This window comes from Oryx dammah, unplaced genomic scaffold (genome assembly GCF_014754425.2).
Source record: "Oryx dammah isolate SB20612 unplaced genomic scaffold, SCBI_Odam_1.1 HiC_scaffold_17, whole genome shotgun sequence".
Taxonomy (NCBI): Eukaryota; Metazoa; Chordata; class Mammalia; order Artiodactyla; family Bovidae; genus Oryx; species Oryx dammah.
This window is the reverse complement of record NW_024070201.1, coordinates 4,678,190-4,704,250: the sequence shown is the minus strand read 5'-3', so window position 1 is coordinate 4,704,250 and position 26,061 is coordinate 4,678,190. Positions and strand designations below refer to the sequence as shown.

Below are 26,061 nucleotides of genomic sequence, written 5' to 3'. Positions count from 1 at the left end.
CACTTTCACAGCATCATCTTTCAGGATTTAAAAGAGCTCAACTGGAATTCCATCACCTCCAATAGCTTTGTTCATAGTGATGCTTTCTAAGGCCTACTTGACTTCACATTCCAGGATGTCTGGCTCTAGATTAGTGATCACACCATCATGATTATCTGGGTCTTGAAGATCTTTTTTGCCTCCTTCGTCAAAGATAAGTTGCCTGTAGGTGCTTGGGTTTATCTTTGGACCTTGTATGTTGTTCCATTGATCAGAATTTTTGTTTTTGTGCCAGAAATATATATGGTTATTATTTTTATATCCATTCATCCAGTCTGTCTTTTGGTTGGAGCGTTTTATACATTGTATTTAAAGTAATTATTGAGATATATATATATATGTTCCTATTGATTTTTTTTTTAATTGTTTGGGGTTTGTTTTTGAAAATAATTCCTTCTCTTTTGTTCCTGCCTATAGAAGTCCCTTTAACATTTCTTGAAAGCTGATTTAGTGGTGTTAAATTGTCTTAACTTTTACTTGTCTGTAAAGCTTTTGATTTCTTCATCAGTTTTGAATGAGATCCTTGCCAAGTAGAGTAATCTTGGTTGTAGATTTTTCCCTTTCAGTACTTTAAATTTATATCCTGCCATTCCCTTCTGACCTGCAGAGTTCCTGCTGAAAGATTTCAGTTGTTAATTGTATGGAGTTTCCCTTGTATGTTAACTTGTTACTTCTTCCTTGCTGCTTTTAATATTCTTCCTTTGTGTTTAACCTTGATTAGTTTGATTAGTGTGTATCTCAGTGTGTTCCTCTTTGGTGTTATTCTGAGTGGGATACTCTGTGCTTCTTGGACTTGATTGACTATTTCATTTTCCATATTGGGGAAGTTTTCATCTATAATTTCTTCAAAAATTTTCTCTGACCCTTTCTTTTTCTCTTCTTCTGAGACCCCTGTAATTCACATGTTGGTACATTTAATATTGTCCCAGAGGTCTCTAGGACTGTCCTCAGTTCTTTTCATTGTTTTTCCTTTATTCTGCTCTTCACCAATTATTTCCACCATTTTGTCTTCCAGCTCATGTATCCATTCTTCTGCCTCAGTTATTCTACTATTGATTCCTTCTAGAGTGTTTTTAATTTCAGTAATTATGTTATTCACTTCTGTTTGTTTATTCTTTATTTCTTCTAGGTCCTTGCTAAATGTGTTAATTGATTCTTGCATTTTCTCCATTCTGTTTTCAAGATGTTGGATCACCTTTACTATCATTACTCTCAATTCTTTTTCAGATAACTTGCCCATTTCCTCTTCGTTTATTTGGGCTTGAGAGTTTCTCCGTTGTTTCTTCATCTGTGCACTTTCTCTTTTGATTTTTTTCTAACTTACTGGTTTGAGGTCTTCTCTTCACAGGCGTTAGGGCCATATTCCTTCTTCCTTTTGTTTTCTGCCCTCTGTGGGTAAAGTTGGTCTAGTCATTTTTGTAGGCTTCATGTTGGGTGTGACTTATGCCTGCATTCTGGTAGGAGGAGGTGTTTTTTTGTTTGTTTTTTTCTCCCCCTCTGATGAACAGGGTTGTGTGAGGTGGTATGTTTTGGAGTGTCTGTGGAAATCCTGTCTGCTGATAATTGGGTTTGTGTTTTTATCTTGCTTGTTGTTTGAGTGAGGCGTTCTGCGCTAGGTGCTACTGGCAGTCCAGTGATGCTGGTCTTGTATACAGATGGAGCCCTTCCTGGGAGTTCTCACTAGTACTCCCTGGGGTCAGGAGTTCTCCAACAGCCTAGGGTCCTGGACTGAGTGCTTCCACTCCAAAGGCTCAGGCCTAATCTCTGGCCAGGTGACTGAGATTCTGCAAGTCATTTGCTATAGCATTAATTTCTATTAATAGCATATAGAGCACTATATATAAATGTAAAATGTATATAAAAATTACTTGCGTTAAAATGGTAGAATTATGGAAGAAATCTTTGGTATGGTGGTATTTGACAAGGTCCTGAAGAAGTTGAGGAATTGCCCTGCAGATAAGATACCAACTAGAAGAGAGTTTCAGGCAGAGGAAACAGCAGGTACCCTGAGGCAAAAGATTATTTTGAGAAAGAGAAGCCAGTGTGACTGAAGGCTGGTAAATAAGGAAAAGGTGGTCAGAGGTTAGAATGATATGGTGGCAGAAAGACGTTGGACTTGGGGTAGGGACAGACAATGAAGACCTTGTATGCTGTTTTAAGGGCATTAACTTGTGTGAATGAGATATGTGTGATAAATATATGTTTGTTATTATGTTACTAATGTGACAATTACTATTATTAAAGCCATCATTTTACTCACTGAATTCTTTTGCTCAGCCTAAACCCTAAACTTTTCTTTTATTTACAATATGTAGCTATTTATAAGCTCATTTATTCCCTAAATAATTTTAAAATAAATCATTAAATAATATTCAAAGTTACCAACGAAAATTTTGGCAAAATTTATCAGATTGCATACAACAAAATCCAGCTAAGGTGCCATTACACATCCAGGCATTGCACTTTAAATAAGACAGAGATAGGTTGAAAGCAAAATAATAGAAAAAGAGATGCCATGATTGTGTAGCTATATTAATATCAGGGAAGGCAAGTTTCAAAGCATAGAATATAACAAGAGATAATGAAGGTTATTTTATAATGATAAAGTTATCAAGTCATCAGAAGAATATAGCAATACTAAACTGTTATACATCTAAAAGCAGAGTTTAAAAATATATGATGTATCTCTCTCAACAGTTGAAAGAATCCTAGACAGAAAAGTAGTAGCAATATAGAAAACTTGAACAGCTTTATTAAATAACTTAATTATAAAATCACTTGATTACATTCTACAACAGCATAGTACACATCTTTTCAAGTGCACACAGAATTATACTAAGGTAGATAGATCAAACTTGTCTCAAATAATCTGTAAGTATTTATAATTGTGAGAAATTAGTAGCAAAAAGATTTTAAGAAACTTAAAATACTTGGAAGTTAAATATCTACTTTTTAAAAAATATCTATTTTTAAATAAAATATGGGAGTAGAACTATGGATGGAGGTTCATGACATTGTACAGGAGGCAGTGATCAAGACCAATCCCCAAAAAAAGAAATGCAAAAAGGCAAAATGGTTGACTGTGCCCTCCAAGAGCCTGTTTCCCAACTCAACATTCAGGAAACTAAGATCATGGCATCTGGTCTCATTACTTCATTGCAGCTTGATCGGGAAACAATGGAAACAGTGAGAGACTTTATTTTCTTGGGCTCCAAAATCACTGCAGATGGTGACTGCAGCCATGAAATTAAAAGATGCTTACTCCTTGGAAGGAAAGCTATGACCAACCTAGACAGCATATTAAAAAGCAGAGACATTTGCCAACAAAGGTCTGTCTAGTCAAAGCTATGGTTTTTCCAGTAGTCATGTATGGATGAGAGAGTTGGACTATAAAGAAAGTTGAGCACAGAAGAATTGATGCTTTTGAACTGTGGTGTTGGAGAAGACTCTTGAGAGTCCCTTGGACTGCAAGGAGATCCAACCAGTCCATCCTAAAGGAAATCACTCCTGAGTATTCCTTGGAAGGACTGATGCTGAAGCTGAAATTCCAATACTTTGGCTACTTGATGCAAAGGACCAACTCATTTGAAAAGACCCTGATGCTGAGGAGCAGGAGGAGAAGGGAATGGCAAAGGAGAAGGGAATGAATGACAAAGGATGCCGTTGTGTCGTGGCATCACTGACATGATGGGCATAAGTTTGAGTAGACTCTGGGATTTGATGACGGACACGGAAGCCTGGAGTGCTGCAGTCCATGGGATTGCAGGTCGGACATGACTGAGTGACAGAACTGAACTGAACTGATTTGAGAATAGGAGATCAAAAAAAAATCAGGAATTAATTTAGCTGAGTAAAAATCAAAACACAGCACATCAAAATTCTGAGATACTATGAAGAGTTACAATCAATTTAAATGGTTAGCAGAATATAAATGGATGGAATCTAACTGAAGCACATTTAATACACTTTTAGAAAAACAGTTCTCTAAAGTTGATATGCAAGGTAACTTTATTAGTGGAGTACATGAGGCAAGAAATTATCTTTTTAAGGATCATAACTCAAAATGATTAGATCTCTAGAAAGCTTGTCCAAATCAGTCTTGTTCTCTTGAACTCCAGGTTTTACATCTCAGTCTCACAAGGCTTCTTAAAGTAATGACTTGAAATTGAAACTTGGGGAGCTTACTTAATTTATCTTTTCTCCTATGCTTATATTACTAGTACTAATTATTTATATTACTAGTATATTACTTGTATTACTAGTACTAATGTACAAGATTTGATCAATGTTGATGTAAACCTAGGTTTGCATTTAGGAAAAATTTAGACTAAAGAATGGCAACTATCTAGTAGTACACCCACTATGTTTTGAAGTTGGTATGGCAAGTCTTTCCTAGGAAGAACTATGTTATTTGTCTTTAATACTAATTCTGAAGTTTTAGTTCCAGTATAATTCCTGACAATCTACCTGTTGATGAGCTGCAGTTTATTACTATCTTTTTGTCCAATAAACTGGGAAACTTCTTATGTACAGAGTTGTCAACCTGCTAATCACTTTTAATGTGTTGTTTACTCCAGTTAATGACTGGATGTACTTAATTTCAATCTGGATATATTAGATTTTAATTCTAGATGAATTTGTTCTCAAATCCTTAAATCTGTAATTTATACTAAGTAATTTTGAGAAAAGATGAAGAAGCATAAAAGATGTCACACTGAGAAAAATGATTGCCTAAATTATTTGTTCTTGGCCTTATACCATTTTTTGAAGAAACACAGTTCATTAAAACAAAATAAAAATGTCATCGGTTTATTAATGTATTTCATCTTATACTAAATAATTGCTATAAAATATCAGTGAAGACAGTCATTAGTAGAGTTTAGACCAGACCCAGTTGAAATGATGTAAGTTGATAATGACTTTCATCAATGTTTTTTATGTGTCCAATTATTTTTACATAATTAGGCTAATACTATGTATTCAGTTCAGTTCAGTTCAGTTCAGTCACTCAGTCGTGTCTGACTCTTTGCGACCCCATGAATCGCAGCACGCCAGGCCTCCCTGTCTATCACCATCTCCCGGAGTTCACTCAGACTCACATCCATCAAGTCTGTGATGCCATCCAGCCATCTCATCCTCGGTCGTCCCCTTCTCCTCCTGCCCCCAATCCCTCCCAGCATCAGAGTCTTTTCCAATGAGTCAACTCTTCGCATGAAGTGGCCAAAGTACTGATAAATATATTAAGTAATGTACACTTTCCAATGTCATCAAATATTTTTCAAATACTAGTTTTCATTGTTATATAATGTTTTATTGTACTCATGTACCATAACTTAATTAGCTAATTTATATTATTTTATGTACATTATCATAGGGGCTTCTCTGGTGGCCCAGTCGGTAAAGAATCTACCAGCAATGCAGGAGACCTGAGTTTGATCTCTGGGTAGGAAGATCCCCTGGAGGAGGGTATGGCAACCCACTCCAGTATTCTTGCCTGGAGAATCCCATGGACAGAGGAGCCTAGCGGGCTGCAGGCCATGGGTTGCAAAGAGTCGGACATGACTGAGCAAATAAGCACAGCACATATACATTATACATAATTTCTATTTTCAATTAAAGGAAAAAATAGAGGAAAACATCGAATGGGAAAGACTGGAGATCTCTTCATGAAAATTAGAGATACCAAGGAAAACATATCATGCAGAGATGTGCACAATAAAGGACTGAAACTGTATGGTCCTAACAGAAGCAGAAGGTATTAAGAGGAGGTGGCAAGAATACACAGAAGAACTGTACAAAAAGAGGTCTTAATGACCCAGATAACCACAATGGTGTGATTACGCACCTAGCGTCATATATGAGTCATATGATTCACCTAGAGTCATATATCTTGGAGTGTGAAGTCACTGGGCCTTAGGAAGCATGCATGCATCACTGTGAGCAAAGCTAGCAGAGGTGATGGAATTCCAGCTGAGCTATTTTCTTTTTTTTTTTACTTTGCTATCTTTATCTTTATTTTTTTTTAGTATAAATTTATTTTAATTGGAGGCTAATTACTTTACAATATTGTATTGGTTTTGCCATACTTTGACATGAATCCGCCACGGGTGTACATACATTCCTTTCAAATCCTAAAAGATGATGCTGTTAATGTGCTGCACTCAATATGCCAGCAAATTTGGAAAACTCAGCAGTGCCCACAGGACTGGAAAAGGTACGTTTTCATTCCAATCCCAAAGAAGGGCCAATGCCAAAGAATGTTCAAACTGCCACACAATTGCACTCATTTTTCATACCATCAAAGTAATGCTCAAAATTCTCCAAGCTAGGCTTCAACAGTGTGTGAACTGAAAACTTCCAGATGTTCAAGATGGGTTTAGAAGAGGCAGAGGCACCAGAGATCATGTTGCCTACATCTGTTGAATCACAGAAAAAGCAAAAGAATTCCAGAAAAGCATCTACTTATGCTTCATTAACTACATTAATGCCTTTGACTATGTGGATCACAGAAAACTGTGGAAAATTCCTCAAGAGATGGGAATACCAGACCCCATTAACTGTCTCCTGCGAAACGTGTGTGCAGGTCAAGAAGCAACAGTTAGAACTGAACATGAAACAATGCACTGGTTCCAGATTGGGAAAGGAGTATGTCAAGGCTGCATATTGTCACACTGCTTATTTAAAATCCATGCAGAGTAAATCATGAGAAATGCCAGGCTGGATGAAGCACAAGATGGAATCAAGATTTCCAGGAGAAATATCAAAACCTCAGATATGAAGATGATACCACCCTTATGGCAGAAAGCAAAGAAGAACTAAAGAGTTTCTTCTTGAAGGTGAAAGAGGAGAGTGAAAAAGCTGGCTTGAAACTCAACATTCAGACAACAAGGATCATGGCATCCGGTTCCATCACTTCATGGCAAATAAATGGGGAAACAATGGAAACAGTGACAGACTTTATTTTCTTGGGCTCTAAAATCACTGCAAAGACATTACTTTGCTGGCAAAAGTCCATCTAGTCAAATCTATGGTTTTTCTAGTAGTCATGTATGGATGTGAGTGTTAGACTATAAAAAAGGTGAGCCCCGAAGAATTGATCCTTTTGAACTGTGGTATTGGAGAAGACTCTTGAGAGTCCCTTGGACTGCAAGGAGATCAGAGTAGTCAATCCTAAAGGATGTCAACCCTGGAAGGATTGATGCTGAAGCTCCAGTGCTTTGGCCGCCTGATACAAAGAGCCATCTCATTAGAAAAGACCTTGATTCTGGGAAAGATTGAAGGCAGGAGGAGAAGGGGACAACAGAAGATGAGATGGTTGGATGGTATCACCGGCTCAAGGGTCTTGAGTTTGAGCAAGCTCCAGGAGATGGTGAAGGACAGGGACGCCTGGCATGCTGCAGTCCATGGGTTGCAAAGAGTCAGACACAACTGAGTGACTGAACAACAACAACGAATTTCTTCATACTGCAAATAATCTTAAATGAGCAAACCTTAATAATCTCTTGATTATTTCCTTAATTACATCCCAATAAAAGGAATTACTGAGTAAATGGCTTGAAATTTTTAAAGCTTTTGGCACATTAATCAAATTACTTATAAAAATATTACACCAGTGTATACTCTACAAAAATTTTGTCCGTGTAGTATACTTGCCAACACTTGAGCTTTTCACTTCTCATTCTGCTATTCTGAAGGACTAAAAGCATATCTTACTTTTTTAAGGATGATATTGTCTTTTATGTTTCAATAAGCATGTATGCAATCTATAGTTACTTTAATGTTACTAATTCATTTCCATATTTGTGGAAATTTTTTTCCAAATTTAATTTCAGTGGCTTTTTACCTTTTTATGGTAATTTTTATATACAGAATTTTTATAATCTATTTTTCTAATCAGACATAATCAATCTTATTTTTCCTTTGTCTTGAATTGGCTTTCTCTTTTTCAATATTAGTTCAACTCTTAATGCAATTAACATAAATTTAGGCTGGATAAGAATTAAAGTTTAAACTTTTTTCCTCTAAAAAGTTAATCATTTTCCACCAGCACCATTTATTGAACTTTTCCATTCCCCAGTGGTCTGTGATAACCACCATTTAGATGTATTTCTATATTTAAATGATTTAACTTACTCCTACATCTTTAAAAAATCTTAGGTTTGAGTAATACATAAAACAGTTGGAAAACATTTTTGAGTAGTATTTACAAGAAAAAAGATACAGAAGTATGGTTTATTTATTTTCTGAACTCTGGCATAAAGAATGATACTTATCTGTATTTACAAATGGAAGTTAACTAGATGTTAAATTCTTAGCAGAACAGTTTTTTCCTTCAAAATTCTATATATTTTGGTCCATATAGGAGCAGATCATTCATGATACATTATTCATGTCTAGTATGATCTTTCCCCTTACCTCTTTTAGCACAGTGATTTATGCATGTTTGGTCTCTCCTAACTAGATGATAAGCTCCTTGCCTTCAGCAAGTGTTTCTGAATGAGTGAAGGAATGCCCTTTCTGTTTATGCATTCTACTTCATCATTAGCCTTTTTAAAATAAAATCTTGCAGTATTTTTAAATTGTCTTGTATCACCTGGGAAAAATCATTTTCTGTATATTATAATAAGGAAATGTTGATGATCTCTGTGGTTCATCGTAGTTTAGAAGTTTTTCTGTCTATGAATCTTGGTGTGTGTGTGTTTATAGTATTTAAGAAATTGTCCAACCCCACTAAGTTGTTCAGTTCTATTATTTGTTTGCTTACATCCATAATTACCTCTATTACAAAGCATTTGAAGAATTATAGATATGTAGTCTCATAATCATAGGAGAGGCACAGGTCTTATGTTTAGTCTCAAACATAAGAGCATGGCCTGTAATCTGGAGTGGAATAAAGGAGAAACATTTACTGAAAAATAACTGCCAGTAATGTCTGTAACTTTGTTGAAAGTTCAGTCCAAAGCTCATTAAAGGTTATGCTGTTTAATTGTCTTTATTTCTGTTCTTTTAAATGAATATAAATGTCATTTTAAAAAAATGACTATTTCTTAGACCAATCTTAGGCTTACAACAAAATTGAGATGAAGGTACAGTGATTTCCCATATATTCCCTGCACAAACACATGCTAGACTCCCTCATTATCAACTCTGAAGAACTGTACATTTTTACCAAGGGTGAATCTGTGTTGACACATCTAATCACCCATGCCCATAGTTTACCTTAGGGTTCACTCGATGGTTGGCATTCTGTGGATTGGGCAAACATACAGTGGCGTATACCCATTATTTTAATAACATACAGAGTATTTTCACTGCCCTAAAAATTCTGTGTTCTTCCTATTTATTATTTCTCTCTGCTCCATCATCCCTGCTAACCACTGATCTTTTTACTGTCTCCACAATTTGGCCTTTTCCAAAATGTTATATAGTTGGAATCATATACTATGTAAAGTTTTTTTCAGAATTATTTCTTTCACTTAGGTGTATGTGTTTAAGTTTTCTCCATGTCTTTTCATGGCTTGATAGTTCATCGGTTTTTCGTACTGAATAATATTCGATTGTCACAATATACCAGAGTTGATTAGTCCATTCACCTACTAAAGGATATATTTTTGTTGCTTCTAAGTTTTGGCGGTTATGAATAAAAGCTTCTATAAACATGCATGAGCAGATTTAATGTAGTTATTAAAAATTTAAAGGACTTTCCCAGTGGCCCAGCTGATAAAGAATCTGCCTGCAATGGAAGACCTGAGTTCAATCCCTGGGTTGGGAAGATGCCCTGGAGAAAGGAATGGCTACTCACTCCAGTTTTGGCTCTTTATTTTATGTAGTTTCCTGTTCAAAGATACTATACATTAAAAGAATCTTTTTTATTTAAACTTTATCTTATCAAATATACCTTTGCTTTAGTTTAAGTTTAATAGACTAACAGGTTATTTTTACTATAGATTAATAAAAACATTTTTACTAAAGAAGCTTATTCTTGACTAATTATTTTAATTGAAACTTTAACGAAGTAAAATTCTGATTATCAGCCACACTCTAAATTTTAATTAATTTGAACATATGCACATCCATTGTTAGCAACAACTCTTGGAGTTTCTGAATTCAAAATTAAAGGATTTTTTGAAATAATAGTATAATTTGATATATTTATACAGTAAGTGATTATTTTAAAATAGTTGTTTTAAGATAATAGAAATTAATATGTACAATAAAAATGGGTCATGGAAGCATAATTTGTTGTCTATGGTTAGATAATGAAAACAGAAGGCAGATGTAAAATATTTGATAACGAATAAATGATCTTTGTTATATGTAATTATAAATTATTGAAAAATAAATGCTTTATGGTATATCTACTTTATGGACTGTTATTTTAAAATGTCATTATTAAAAGGACAATATCTAAGAAAAAGTAATTATACTTGGTTAAAGAGATATCTTTTTAATCATTTCTATATTTTAAAAATACATATATATCTATTTATATTTTGGGGAGTTGAGGAATAATAGAATAGAAATGAATCTAGGTTTTAGGCTTTATTTTAATTAAGGATGTTTTCCTCCCAAATAGGTAACTGATTTATCTGTAAATTTGTCTTGATTGAATGATTTATTTTAGTAACACATGTTTTAAAATTTTAAATAATTCCTCATAATTAACTTTATATGAGTAGTAGTCCAAAATCATAAATTTAACCATTAACATAATTAGTTCTGAACATATTTTCATCAGATATTCTGTATGTGTCTTTTTTAATAATAACTTGTGAAGTCTATGTTTTTTTAAATCTAAAAAAAGATGAGTGGATATACATAGTATATGTGTAAGGATTCACCTTGCTGTACACCTAAAATTAATCCAGTGTTATAAATCAGCTATACTCCAACAAAAATTTAAAAGAAAAATACAGTCTTTTCTAACTATAAAATCAACATATTATCAATTGGTAGGATGGACATAGGAACATTTTTGCTCCTCATTGTAAGGTGGGAATAGTAGTTAAATGCATGAAGATATTAATTAATGCAAGCACACTAGCTTTGGAGATTTTAATTTCTCCTATTCTAGACCTGCTGACAGATATAAATGCTTAGATGGATAACAGAGTGTTACAGGACATGAAACACAGCCTGTCTGCACAATAATCTTGTAGTTGCGAAGTCATGTCCAACTCTTTGCAGCCCCATAAACTATAGCCTACCAGGCTCCTCTGTCCATGTAATTTCCCAGGCAAGAATACTAGAGTGGTCCCAGTGGAGGAGTTCCTTCTCCACTACACAGTGATACATTAAATTATTTTTCCTAGACTTTATAAATCATGCAAAATTAATTACTAAGTAAATGAGAGTTCTGAAAGTTGCTGTGGTACCATCTCTGTGTACCAGCTGAAATAGCAAACTGATTAAGAAATTGTCAGCAAAGCTATCTATCTCTTAAGGTACAATAGTACTGCCAGGAAATACTACAGAGAAACAAACCATCTGAGTTTATTATCTGACTCCAACACTATGTGACTTTGGGCAAGACCCTTAACCTCACCATGCCTCCATTTTCTGATTGTAAAATGGGGATATTAACCAATTTCAGGACTGTGGTAAGCATAAAATTGGCCAATACATGGAAAGCATATAACAAATTTGGACATGACTTTGTTGTTTTTATTTGTTCCAAATATCAATCTTTCATTATACTTATCAAACATACTTTATGATAATGTTTCTTTCTCCAAATGGAGTATAAATTGATTTATAAAGTGGCAGATAAGTAGAGAAGACTATTAAAAAAAACCTGTTTTAACAAAAAAATTATTTTTTCTTGGACATTACTCTCCACTATAATACTTGATTTAGTAAAATGGCAAATTTGCAGTTAAATCTGGAACACAAATCCAGTTTGCCTTGCCAAGAATTAGCAACCTTGGGAACTCTAGTTTTAGACCTAGATACTAAGTATCTCCAGAGCACACTTTGAAAGGTGAGTCATCAGTAGAAGAAGTACTAGTCCAGACTGAAATGCCATATATAAGATTAAATGTCATATTTTGCAGTTTTTATTCTGAGTAGATCTCTATTAACAAAAAGATCCCCTGGAGAAGGGAATGGCAACTCACTCCAGTATTCTTGCCTGGCGAATTCCATGGACAGAGGAGCCTGGCGGGCTACAGTCCACAGGGTCGCAAAGAGTTGGATGCAGCTGAGCAGCTAACACTAAGCCCTGACAAAAGGTTGTGCAAAGAAGTTTTTTTGTGTGATAGATGGATATTATGCCAAAAAGCTACAGTAGATTTCATAACATACAGTGGAAGTTTTTTCCCTACACATCATTTCAGAGCATTTGGAAATTGCATAACTTCCTCGTTGAAAATGATTTCTGCATAGTTTTTCTTTAATAGATCTTTATCTTTCAAATCTGCAAAGCTTTTTAAACGTGTATTTGTGTATTTCCCTCCTTCTAGAACTGGGTAGAGAGAGCTGAGAAACAGACTCTTCTCTCTGACACACTTGACCTATCAGAGCTCTTCCATCCAGACACGTTTCTCAACGCTCTGCGCCAGGAAACTGCAAGGTAAACAGAGTGAAGCACTTATTTGTCTGAGAGGTTAATTGTGCACTTTGTTCACTTCTGATCACATTTGCTTGATTGTCAAGAAATAAATTTATTGTCGAATCCAAATAGTTGTGTTATTTCGTGGTACCTTACTGTTAATAACAGTTAACTTTTAGAGAGCGTTGCTTTTGAAATATGATATGATTTTTTTATTAGAATTCACATAAACAAACTCTAATTTTTGACATTTTGGTCATTTATCTTTCTAGACCTATTGTGTCCAGTATGGTAGGCAGAAGTCAAATAGAGCTATTTAAATTCTAATGAATTAAAATTAAATAGGATTAAGGCTGCCATCTATGGGGTCACACAGAATCCGACATGATTGAAGTGACTTAGCAGCAGCAGCAAGGAGACCAAGATGGTGGAGTAGGAGGATGTGGACCTCACATCCCCCCATGAACACTTCAAAAATATATCTATGTGTGGAACAATTCTCACTGAAAACTCACCAGAAACTGGTAGAAGAACTCCTTTATAATCAAGGCTGTAAGAAAAAAAAACACGTATAATTGTGTAGGAAGGAAAGAAAAGCAATCAAGTCATGACCTGTGACCTTGAGAAGGAGACTCAGGGAAAAGGGGATTTTATGGGCAGACCCTCATACTACATCAAACTACAGACTGGGCATCCCATTCCTGGGGTCCTGCATGGAGGAGGCAAACCCCCTTTGCTGGTTGGAGGGCTGTTGGGACAGACAGAAAGCATGAGGAAGGCGGGACTCCATGCAAGACAAGTGTGTGCACACTGGTTCACCCTGAGGCAGGGTGGACAGAGGTCTGCTCGAGCAGCTGCAGGGCTTCCCGTGACTGCCTCATTGTATGCCCCGGCCCGAGCCAAGCAAATCTCTGGCCCCATATGCTCCATGCCACAGTGTGGCCCTGGATCTGAGATGACCAGGACCTGGGAAAAGACTGTGCCTTAGCATGCAGAGGGGACTCGGTCCTGAGCTGGACCCTGGGGGGTCTGTGGTGGCCGTTGTTGACACCTACTCAAGTGGTGCCCCAGAAGCATCCCGGATTTATGAGAGCGGCTACTGTATCCTACAGCTTAACTTCCCACCCCACGGGGGTGAAAGAAAACCACACAGGCGCTGCCTCCTCTGTGGAACATAGAGGGTGCTGAAGATGTGATCAGCTGTGAGAGACACAGAGGCCTTGCCCCCACCACGGGGCAGAGAGAGGGCTGCTGTAGCGGATGCGTGGTCTGCCGCATCCACCCCGTCACAGCCACAGCCCAAGCCAAGCAAACACTCTGGCCTCACTCAGTCCATGCCTCAGCACAGCGCTGGACCTGAGCAGATGTGAGCAGGGAAAGACTTGACCGTGTGCTGTGTCTGAGCAGAACCACGGGTGCCTACACAGTCAGCACACTGGGCAGCTTTATGCACAGGAACCTCACTTGCTTCAGCACTCCCCTCCAGGGACAAAGTTCCTGGTGTGGGGAGAAGACACACTTAATGGAAAATGGAGCCAACTCATGCCTGACGCACAGATCTTCCACTCCTGCCACAGAGGGTCAGACCTTCCCTTAATAGGGTGGCGATGGCCACTGACCAGAGAGGAAGCTTTGCCTCACACCCCGGGCCAACTCTGTCTTCAGATTCAAGCCTTACCAAAGTGATAGCTGACAGCACACTCTGAGGAAAGACGTGACTGGCACCCACATCAGATCTAGCTCTCCCATCAAATGCATTGAGCACATGGGGTCTACATCAAGATACTCCCACATAAGAATACCCCTATAAGATGTAATAAGTAACTGTTTCACCTAAATTCATAGAGGCAGAGTAAGTAAGTAAAATGGAAAAGCCAGAGGAGCTACTCCTAACTGAAAAAAGCAAGAGAAAACCCCTGAAAAAATAGATAATGAAAGAGAAATAAACAATTTATAAGATAAATTATTAAAAATGTTGGAAGTGAAAATGTTAACTGAGTTAGGAAAAGGAATTGATCTAAAAGATGAGCTTCTTCACTAGGAGCCAGAAAACATAAAGACCCAGTTAAAAATAAATAATTCAATAGCTGAAATTAAAAAAAAAAACACATTAAAAGGAATGAATAGCAGACTAACTGATACAGAGGAACAAATAAGCAATCTGGAAGATAGAATAATGGAAATCATTCAGTCAGAACACCAGAAAGGAAAACAAAAAAGCAATTCAAGAAACAAATATCCCTGAGAACATTGTATCCTCACTTTTACATTATATTAGTTACAGAAGGAGAAGAGAGAAGAATGGAAATGTATTTGAGGAAATTATGCTGCAACTTCAAAAACCTGAAAGAAGAAATAGATATCCAAGTACAGGAAGCACAGAGGGTCTCAAACAAATTGGACCTCATTAAGCTTAAAAGCTTTTGTACCACAAAGAAAACCATCAACAAAATGGAATGGGGGAAATAATGGCCAAGGGGTCAGTATCCAAAATATATATATAAACAGCTTGTTCAGCTTAATATCAGAAGAAATAAACAATTTCATAAAAGAGAGGTCAAAGAAAAAATATGATTTCTCAATATACTAGCCACATTTGCAGTTCTCAATAGCCGCATGTGAGTAGTGGCTGCCATTTTGAACTGAATGAAAATATTTTCATCCTTTTTGTAGATGAAATTCCTCTTAGACAATGCTGACTAGGCTTCTTGGTGGGAAACAGTATTTGATGGTTAATATCAAACTGTTGTAAGACAAATATGGATTATCATGTCATATATAGTCTATAATTTTTAAGTTGGAATGTAATGAAAGAGACATTTCCAAAAATACACTGGGAAAAAATATAGTTGTTTTTTGTGCTTTAGGGGATCTTCAAATTGGTTGAACCTTGAGAGCTTATTATAAATATCAGTATTTCAGTTGAGCTGGTAAACATTTATTGAAACCCCCTCATATACCTGCATTAAGGGTGATAGTCAATATATTCTATAGCTCCTGAAAATTATTGCTTTCTGACATTTGACATTTCACTTTTACAGAGCTATGGTCTGTTCTGTGGATAGCCTCAAATTTGTGGCATCGTGGAAAGGTCGTCTACAAGAAGCAAAGCTTCAAATTAAGGTATGAGACTGAATTTAGATATTTATCTGAGTCAAAGATTATATAAGTACCAACTATGATAAAGAAATTCTCCTCCAGTCTCAGTCACCAGAGATAGATTGTATTACCTGTAATGTGAAAAATCAAAGTAAGGTAAGATTTAACATGAAACTGTACAAAATACAACCTGTTCTAATACAAAAATAAGAATATTAGGAATATAACATATCTGAAAATATAACTCATTAAAAATGATATGAATCTTGAAGTTGTTATATTACCTCTTCTAACGTTCAAGTTAATAAATACTTGCTATACAATAAAGAATGTGATAGCTCAGTTGGTAAAGAATCCGTCTGCAACCCAGGAGACCCCACTTTGTTTCCTGGGTCGGGAAGATCCACTAGAGAAGGGATAGGCTACCAATTCCAGTATTCTTGGGCTTCCCTTGTGGCTCAGCTGGTAAAGAATCCCCCCACAATGTGGGGTTGCGAAGATCCCCTGGAGAAGGGAAAAGCTACCCACTCCAATATTCTGTTCTGGAGAATTCCATGGACTATGGTCCATGGGGTCGCAAAGAGTCAGACACAACTGAGCTACTGTCACTTTCACTTTCAAAGTACGTGTAAATGTATATTAACATTTTAAATTAAATCTTGTCCTTAGATAGTTTACAGTTTGTTAATGCATTAGGTGTCTGCTAAAATCAAATCTACCATATTAAAAAAAATTAAACCATCTTTTGACATACAAATTTTCATAGCAGCTTTACTGCTAAAAGTGCATTCATTACTCTTGCAATAATAGATAATAATATCCATTCAAATATAATGACAAAACTAATGAAATCCTTTCCCCAGCAACTCCAGCCTTCTTCCACGTCATCTTCTTCACCTCTCTACCATTCCCCATTCACATTCTCACACATAGAATTGCCTTCTTGAAGCGAAAAACTGACTCATTGGTAAAGACCCTGATGCTGGGAAAGATTGAGGTCAAGAGGAAAAGGGGACGACAGAGGATGAGATGGTTGGATGATATCACTTGTTCAATGGACATGAGTTTGAGCAAACTCGGGGAGGTAGTGAAGGACAGGGAAACCTGGCACACAGCACTTCCTAGCGTCGCAGAGTCAGACCTGACTTAGTGACTGAACAGCAGCACGTGATGCTGCATGGTTTAGGGTGGTTATCTCTGTATATCTATTTGGTCCGTCTTATGAGACAGTAATGTCATCGAAGACAGACTGTCTTATCTATCTTCAGATCTTCAGCATCTAGTTCAGTGTTTTAACATATAGTTAAAGTTAATGTAAGGGCGTTCCCCGATGACTCAGTGGGTAAAGAATCTGCCTGCAACACAGGAGACCCAGGGGATGCAGATTTGATCCTGGAGGCAAGAAGATCCGCTGGAGGAGGAGATGGCAGTTCATTTCAATATTATTGCCTGAGAAATCCCATGGACAAGAGGAGCCTGGAGGGCTACAGTCCATGGAGTCACAAAGAGTCAGACATGCCTGACCATGTGCATGCACACACAGACACACACACACACAATTAATGTAAGACTATATTTCTTTAACTTAGTTAACCTTAGGCAACTGACCTATCAGAAATTCTGTTTCATAATCCTAGTTTCCAGGTCAATGATTTTCCTTTCATATCACTACTAGTTTCTAACATACTATATAATTTATTATATTTGTTATCTGTTGTTTGTCTTACTCTACTAGAATGTAAGCCCCATGAGAATAGACTTGTTTTTTTTTCCAGTTTTCTTGTTTCTCAAATATCTCCAACAATACCTCATACATAATAAACACTCAATTATATTCTAGTTGTATTGTTGAGTGGCAGACCAACAATAAGAGAGGTACTATAATAGGCCTTAATAACATCAACTCTCCGACTCTGTGGAACCCCATAGACGGCAGCCTACCAGGCTCCCCCGTCCCTGGGATTCTCCAGGCAAGAACACTGGAGTGGACTGCCATTTCCTTCTCCACTGCATGAAAGTGAAAAGTGAAAGTGAAGTCGCTCAGTCGTGTTCAACTCTTAGCAACTCCATGGACTGCAGCCTACCAGGCTCCTCCGTCCATGGGATTCTCCAGGTAAGAGTACTGGAGTGGGGTTCCATTGCCTTCAGCAGCAAAATCAACTGTAATGGTATAGTGTGCCAGAAATTTGATCATTGACAATAAGTTAGGTCTTTCCCTTTTGGCTTTATAGATTACAAAAACATTCTCTCTTGAAGCAAAATTAGCAGGTTCTTGTTCATCCTTTGCATTTTAACCTTAACCTCTAGCCCATAAAAGCTACCTTAATTATTATTGGTACACATAAACTGTGGCCTAGTCATTAAGGAGAAGGAGGAAACGCATGAATCATGCACTTACCTGATTGTGTGGTCTCTTAGCATACACATGGAATGTAGTATCATTATTTAGGTAGACTGCTATAAAAAACAAGAGAAACAAATTTTATTTAATTCTGTGTCAAGGTGTCATATTTCCTGAACTATTATCCCTCTGTTCTTACAAAATGAAATAAAATGATCTACAATCAGAAAATCCCAAGTGTATATGTTTTCTTTTATAAATGGGAGGGGGGAAGGTTGACAGTAAAACACAATTCTGATCTTAAGTCACCCAACAGAGCCATGTGACTTTTTAAAGTAATTAATAGAGCAGTCTGAGCCTTTGTTGTCTCTTTTATCATGGATATAAATAATAATTTCCTTGACATGTTTATTACGAGGTCTCTGAAAACCTATATTTGTGTGTGTGTTTTTATTTATTTCTCTAGCTTTGGATTAGGTTTTATTAGGCAGTATGTGTTTTTTATAATTAGAGACAAAAGTATGTTTTAGTATAAAGTTCTCTGCTTTTATCTAGTGAAGCAGAATTCTTTCATTTTTCATTTGACATTTATAAAAGCAACTTTATTGTTAAAAACTAAAATATTTGTTGGTCAGTATGTTTAGGATTAAGTTTTATAGAATTATGTCTTAAACTTTAAGTTAAGAAAAACATCCCTTCATATGGGATTTGAGTTGATGCAACAGAATTTTTCCTCTCTGTCCCCTCATTCATGTAAACAATAGGAGCATATTTCCTAATTTCTTACCTGCAGTTTATATTTCTCAGATAAAAAGTTTTTACAACTTTTTATAGTTATAACTACAACCCCTCACTGCAGTTGGCATAATCAGTAAGTTTTAAATAATTGACTTAGGTTCCTTTTAACCAAATTTTCAATGAAAGGATGGTTTTGATAGGAAAATTTTGAATTTGACTTACGTTTAAATTTTATTGTCACTGTAAAACTTAACTGGCTTTAAATTTTTTCAGTCTCTACCACCCTAGACTGAATTCAACTAGTGAAATCTTCAAGCAAGGCTATAGTTCCCACATCAATCAATATCTCAAACCCCTTAGACCTGCTTAAGAGAATATGTTATGTATATTGATTTTTTTAGATCCTGAACATGGCCCTCTAAAATTTCCTCACTTCCGTTATTGATTTGTTATTTGTTAACAGTTGTGAAACTTAGTACTAAAAAATGCATCAATTAAACACCTGTTTAGCCTGCATGCTCGATATGCCCAAGGCTGTGGAAGTTTGGCTCTGGCAAACCTGGGCTGCTTCCAGTTCCCTCCTTGACTGCCAATGCCGCCAAACACAAAGGGCAAAATCAAGTCTTCTACCTTGGCAAATCAGGCTTATTAAACACATTATACTCTTGTTAATAATGCACGGTTCTCTGAGATACCTGAAAGCTGCTGCTACTTTGGGACCTAGTAGCATATTAAAGCCACTTATGCTTGCCAGGTCATTTGGGCTGCTTCATCCCAGGCTAGGGTTGGCCCATTTACCAAGTGGTTATACTATTTGTATTTCAACTCCCTCTCTTTTAGAGCTTACCAGAAAATAAAAGTTAAAACAATGAGGAAATTGGAGATTTAGACATTTGAGATTTCATGAGGAGAATGGGCTCATCAGAATTAGGAGTTACAAGCTTCAGACACATCTTCCCCAAATGAGTGCGAGCTGCCAGTTGTAGCTTGTCAGTCCAGCAGTGGAAAACTTACCAAAAAAAAAAAACCTTAAATAATTCTTTTATTTTTAACTGACATTTTGAAATAGTTTATTGGCATTACTATGGCCTTATGTCTACCAACTATGATAATTACAGTCCAGAGGAAAATACAAAATATAACCTCTCTCTCTTCATCTTTCCACTCAAATAGACCAACCAGTATTCAGTGACAGGACCTCTTTTTTTTTTTTTTTATTGAAGGATAGTTGCTTTACAGAATTTTGCTCTTTTCTGTCAAACCTCAACATGAATCAGCCATAGTTATACATATATCCCCTCCCTTTTGAACCTCCCTCCCATCTCCCTCCCCAGCCCACCCCTCTAGGTTGATACAGAGCCCCTGTTTGAGTTTCCTGAGCCATACAGCAAATTCCCATTGGCTATCTATTTAACATATGGTAATGTAAGTTTCCATGTTACTCTTTCCATACACCTCACCCTCTCCTCCCCTCTCCCCGTATCCATAAGTCTATTCTCTATGTCTGTTTCTCCACTGCTGTCCTGTAGATAAATTCTTTTAGTACCATTTTTCTAGATTCTGTATATATGTGTTAGAATATATACAGAATCTAGATATTTATCTTTTTTTCTGTCTTAACTTCACTCTGTATAATAGGTTCTAGGTTCATCCGCCTCATCAGAACTGACTCAAATGTGTTCCTTTCTATGGTTGAGTAATATTCCATTGTGTATATCTACCACAATTTCTTTATCCATCCATCTATGGACATCTAGGTTTTTTGCATGTTCTAGCTATTGTAAACAGTGCTGCAGTGAACAATGAGATACATTTTCAATTTTGGTCTTTTTAAATTTTGGTTTTCTCAGGGTATATGCCTTGGAGTAGGATTGCTGGGTCACATGGTGGTTTTATTCCTGGATTTTTTTTAAGGAATCTCCATACCGTCTTCCATAGTGGCTGTATCAGTTTACATTCCTACCAACAGTGCAAGAGCATTCTCTTTTCTCCACACCCTCTCCAGCATTTATCGTTTGTAGACTGTTTGTTGATGGCCATTCTGATATCTTGGGCTTCCCTGGTGGCTCAGAGGTTAAAGCGTCTGCCTGGAAGGCAGGAGACCCAGGTTCAATCCCTGGGTTGGGAAGATCCCCTGGAGAAGGAAATGGCAACCCACTCCAGTACTCTTGCCTGGAGAATCCCATGTGAGGGAGGAGCCTGGTAGGCTGCAGTCCACGGGGTCGCAGAGTCAGACATGACTGAGCGACTTCACTTCACTTCACTTCATTCTGATATCTCATTGTAGTTTTGATTTGCAGTTTCTAATAATGAGCAATGTTGAGCATCTTTTCATGTGTTTGTTAGCCATCTGTATGTCTTCTTTGGAGAAACGTCTGTTTACGTCTTTTTCCCACTTTTTGATTGGGTTGTTTGTCTTTCTGGTATGGAGTTGTATGAGCTGCTTGTATATTTTGGAAATTAATCCTTTGTCAGTTTCATTTGCTATTATTTTCTCCCATTCTGAGGCTTGTCTTTTTACCTTGCTTATAGTTTCCTTTTCTGTGCAAAAGCTTTTAAGTTTAATGAGCTCCCACTTGTTTGCTTTTGTCATTTTAAGACATATATTTCTGATAGTTTTCATTTTTAAAACTGTCATCATCAAGTAGATATTATTTTTAAATCATGGGGGAACTTTAAGAATGCTTAGCAATATGATTTTCTATGAAAGTCAATCTCTAAAATGATTTGGTGTTTCCAAGATAATGTGATATAAACCTAGGTCAACAAAAAATTATTTTTCTTAAAAATTCAAGTGACTGCAGCAATCAAAAGTTTTAAACCTGATATTCTTATAGCATTAAGTGCTTTGAGTGTCTTATTATATTTACACCAGTTTAATGGGCTTTCAGAGGCTTCTCTTGTGGCTCAGTGGTAAAGAATCTGCCTGCCAGTGCAGGAAACACAGGTTTGATCCTTATCCCAGAAGATCCCACATGCTAGGGAACAATTAACCACAACTGTTGAGCCTGCGCTACAGAGCCTGGGAGCTGCAACTGCTGATCCCACGTGCCGCAACGACTGAACCCTGCACTCTCTAGAGTCCATTCTCTGCAACAAGAGAAGCCACTGCAGTGACAAGCCTGCACAGCACAAGGCGAGGGTAGCTTCCGCTTGCCACAGCTAGAGCAGCGCCCATGCGGCAACAGAGACCCAGCACTGCCAAAAATAACTAGGTAGATACAAATTCTCAGAAAGAAAAATAAAGGCCTTTTAATTAGTCGTTGACTGTACTCTTTCATAGCCTGGCCAACTTAATGCTATCTTCTCATGCCCTCCAAATACAGCAGGAGGCTGAGAACTGGCTGCAATTTCCTGTTTGGGAAGTGTCTCTACCCTAAAACCTCTGACTTTACTTGACAATTCAAAGTGCTGGGATTATGTACTAAGTTCCATTAACTGTTCTAGTCCTTCCCCAGCTTTCAAAAACTTCTAAGAAACCTGTTTGTATTTCTTTCTGGAATATAACTTTCCCTAGCATATGCTCCTTTCTTCAACCTACATCAAGCCGCATACATAATTTTATATTTTCTAGTAGTGACACTAAAATATAAAAAACACAGATAAAAATATTTTAGTGTTATTTCATTTTACCTAATATATACAACATTGTTGTTTCAGAATGTAATATTTTAAAATTATGAAAACATATTTTACTTTCTCTTTTCTTATACAAAGTCCTTGAAATCCATCATATATTCTGTATTTATGGCACATCTCATTTCAGACTTGTAACATCTCAAGTGCTCAATAGCATATGTGACCTTGGCTACTGTATTGGACAGTAGCTCTAGACAGAGAAGGTAATTCCTTAGAGAAAATTAAACATTTTCTGGCATTCAAGTTTAGTCCCAATCATTTTTAGTTATTTTTCTTATTAAGCAATTACAAACAAATACAGAAGAGGAAAGAATAGTAAAATGAATCTCCATATTCAAAGTTTTTAAAATTTAGAGATATTTCTTCTTCTTCTCTTTTTTTATTGTCTTTGCTGAAGCCAAGTCCAGGTATTTTACTTCTCCATTTCTCAAAAAAAATTTTCTTACATAAATGTAATATATTATCACACATAAAAAATTAACAATATTTCCTTGGCATCCTTTAATAGCCAGTTCACAGCAATATTTACCACTGCCTAAAAAAAAAAATAATAATTTCCAATAGTGTGTTCAAATTCAGGTCAAAGTCCAGACACTGCGTTTGGTTATTGTGTGCCTCATGTCTTTTCACATCTAAATCAAGTTCATCTTTTTATTTCATACCACTATTTGTTACAGAATCAAGGTCACCTCTGCTGTAGAATGATGTTTTCCTGGAATTCTCCTGCTTTATTTATGACCCAACGAATGTTGGCAATTTGATCTCTGGTTCCTCTGCCTTTTCTAAATCCATCTTGAACATCTGGACGTTCTCAGTTCACATACTGTTGAAGCCTAGCTTGGAGAATTTTGAGCATTACTTTGCTAGCATGTGCAATGAGTGCAATTGTGCAGTAGTCTGAACATTCTTTGGCATTGCCTTTCATTGAGATTGGAACAAAAACTGACCTTTTCCAGTCCTGTGGCCACTGCTGAGTTTTCCAAATTTGCTGGCATATCCAAATAATTTCCAATAAAACCTTTATTTTGTCTTATTTAAATGGATGCACTATATAAAATAATTCTCAGTGTCTAGAAACTAGTAGATGGATTAGCTTAAATGAACAGTAATAGCTAATACATATTGAGCACTTATTGTATATCAGGCAATTTTCCAAGTATTTTAAATATGATATTAGAGGAAAACTTTTATTTCCCTTTCCTGTAGTTTTTCCATATGGAGGAATGTTTACTAATGTTCATACTCCTAGACGCTCTCTACCTTCTACCTGACTGCTCCCTTTCCAGGAAAGGTGTCACTGTATCTGATTATGAGTTTGAGTCAGGAACCCAGGGCTGAATACTCTGCCTTCCTATGCTTTTCTCTTGGGTTACATATTCTGCTCCGCCCCTTTAAGGTAGTCCCTGCATCTGGTGTAGCTGGCTCCTTAGCGTAGTACTGTCATAACTAGGAGTTAAGCCTTCCAAAATTCTTGTGTTTAGTATTAGCAAGTACATTTGCCTGGAGATCTATCACATCCATCAAACTATCTTTTTCCAGGAAAAAAAGTAGTATTTTAGGCCTCTCTGCTTTTTCTCATTCCATTGATGCAGAATTGCAGATGAAACAGGGTACCATTTGTTGATACCACTCCAATCTCTGATATACCAATATTATCATTTTATTATATAAACAGTAGATATTGGTTTTTGAAACTCCATGTTTTAATATTCTTTAAATTCTGCAGTTGGAGAATGATAGAGGATGAGAGAGAAAAGGACAAATTTAGACGATTTGATTAAAGGTGGTGGCAGCTATTGGTAGTTGGTAGTATATCGGAAGTTCAGGAGATGGGACCAAGAATGTCTCCCATGTGTCTGATCAAGCAGCTGCATGGTCAGTAGCATCAGCTATTGAAATAAGGCTCTAAAGGACAGTATTTAACACCCCACCAAACCTCTGTTTAAAAGAGGAAAAGGCGAAGGGGGTGGTAGAGGATGACTTGGTTAGATAGTGTCACCAACTCAATTGAACTTGAGCAAAATCCAGGAGACAGTGGAGGATAGAGGAGCCTGGCATGCTGTGTAGTCCATGAGGTTGCAAAGAATTGGAAATGATTTAGTGACATAACTCCAACAATATACATATTACAGCATCAAGTCGTGATGCTATCAGTGGAGACTAGTTTTACAAATTTCTGTAGAGACCAGTTGAGCTCAAAACTCAATATATATCTCAGTTTATATCTGTATATGCATATTGAAAAATTAAATCACCAGCATTTGTTGGATCATGGAGAAAGCAAGGGAATTTCAGAAACATGTCTATTTCTGCTTCATTGACTACCGTAAAGCCTTTGACTGTGTGGATCACAGCAAACTGTGGAAAATTCTTAAAGAGATGGAAGTATCAGACCACCTTACATGTCTCCTGATAAACCCATATACGGGTCAAGAAGCAATAGAAATGGACATCAAACAACGGACTCATTCAGAATTTGGAAAGAAGCATGACGAGGCTGTAATTATCACCCTGCTTATTTAAAATTAAATGCAGAGTACGTCCAGTCTTCCCAGGTGGCTCAGTGATAAAGAATCCACTGCCAATGCAGGAGACATGGGTTCAAACCCTGGGTCAGAAAAAGCCCCTGGAATAAGAAATGACAACTCCAGTTGTCACTTGTCCAGTTGCCACTCCAGTATTCTTGCCTGGAAAATACCTTGGACAGATGAATCTGGTGGGCTACAGTCCAAAGAGTCACAAAGAGTCAGACACGACTGAGCCACTGAGCACACATGCACTCAAGGTACATCTTGTGAAATGCTAGGCTGGCTGAGTCAGAAGCTGAGATCAAGATCGCAGGAGAAATATCAGCAACCTCAGATATGCAGATGATAGCACTATAATGGCAAAAAGCGAAGAGGTACTAAAGAGCCTGTTGACAAGGGTGAAAGAAGAAAGTGAAAAGGCTGGATTAAAACTCAACATGCAAAAAACTAAGATCATGGCATCTGGTCCCATCACTTCATGGCAAATAGATGGGGAAAAAGTGGAAACAGTGGCAAATTGTATTTTCTTGGGCTCCAAAATCACTGCAGATGGTAACTGAAGCCATGAAATTAAAGGTAAATTAAATTCCTTCCTTGGAAGGAAAGGTATGATAAACCTAAACAGTATTAGCAGAGACATCACTTTGTCAACGAAGGGCCATATAGTCAAAGCTATGGTTTTTCTAGTAGTCATGTCCAAATGTGGGACTTGGAACATAAAGAAGGCTGAGCGCCAAAGAACTGATGCTTTCAAATTGTGGTGCCAGAGAAGAGTCCTTTGGACAGCAAGGAGATTAAACCAGTGAATCCTAAAGCAAATCAACCCTGAATATTCATTAGAAGGATTGATGCTGAAGGTGAAGCTTCATCACTTTGGCCACCTGATGCAGAGCCAACTCATTGGAAAAGACTGACACTGGGAAAGATTGAAGGCCATAGGAGAAGAGGCAGCAGAGGATGAGATAGATAGCATCACCGACACAATGGACATGAATTGGAGCACACTCTGGGAGGCAACACATAGAAGAGCCTGGCATGCTGCAGTCCACAGAGTCGCAAAGACTTGAACATGACTTAGTGATGGAACACCAACAATAGCATATATACTATGCATATTACAGAGTCAA

The 26,061-nt window shown here is 36.9% G+C and overlaps 1 protein-coding gene and 1 non-coding gene across 3 annotated transcripts in view; both read left to right on the top strand.

The window, feature by feature from the left end:
- Positions 1–26,061, top strand: part of DYNC2H1 (dynein cytoplasmic 2 heavy chain 1) — a 388,421-nt gene that overhangs the window by 342,559 nt on the left and 19,801 nt on the right. For both annotated transcript variants that reach the window (XM_040257838.1, XM_040257837.1), the window contains 2 exons: positions 12,501–12,610; positions 15,631–15,712. In XM_040257838.1, coding sequence (XP_040113772.1) covers positions 12,501–12,610; positions 15,631–15,712 — 192 coding nt within the window. The remainder of the gene's footprint in view (positions 1–12,500; positions 12,611–15,630; positions 15,713–26,061) is intronic.
- Positions 20,824–20,895, top strand: TRNAS-GGA. Its single transcript has one exon. It is a non-coding gene; the product is annotated as a tRNA-Ser (tRNA).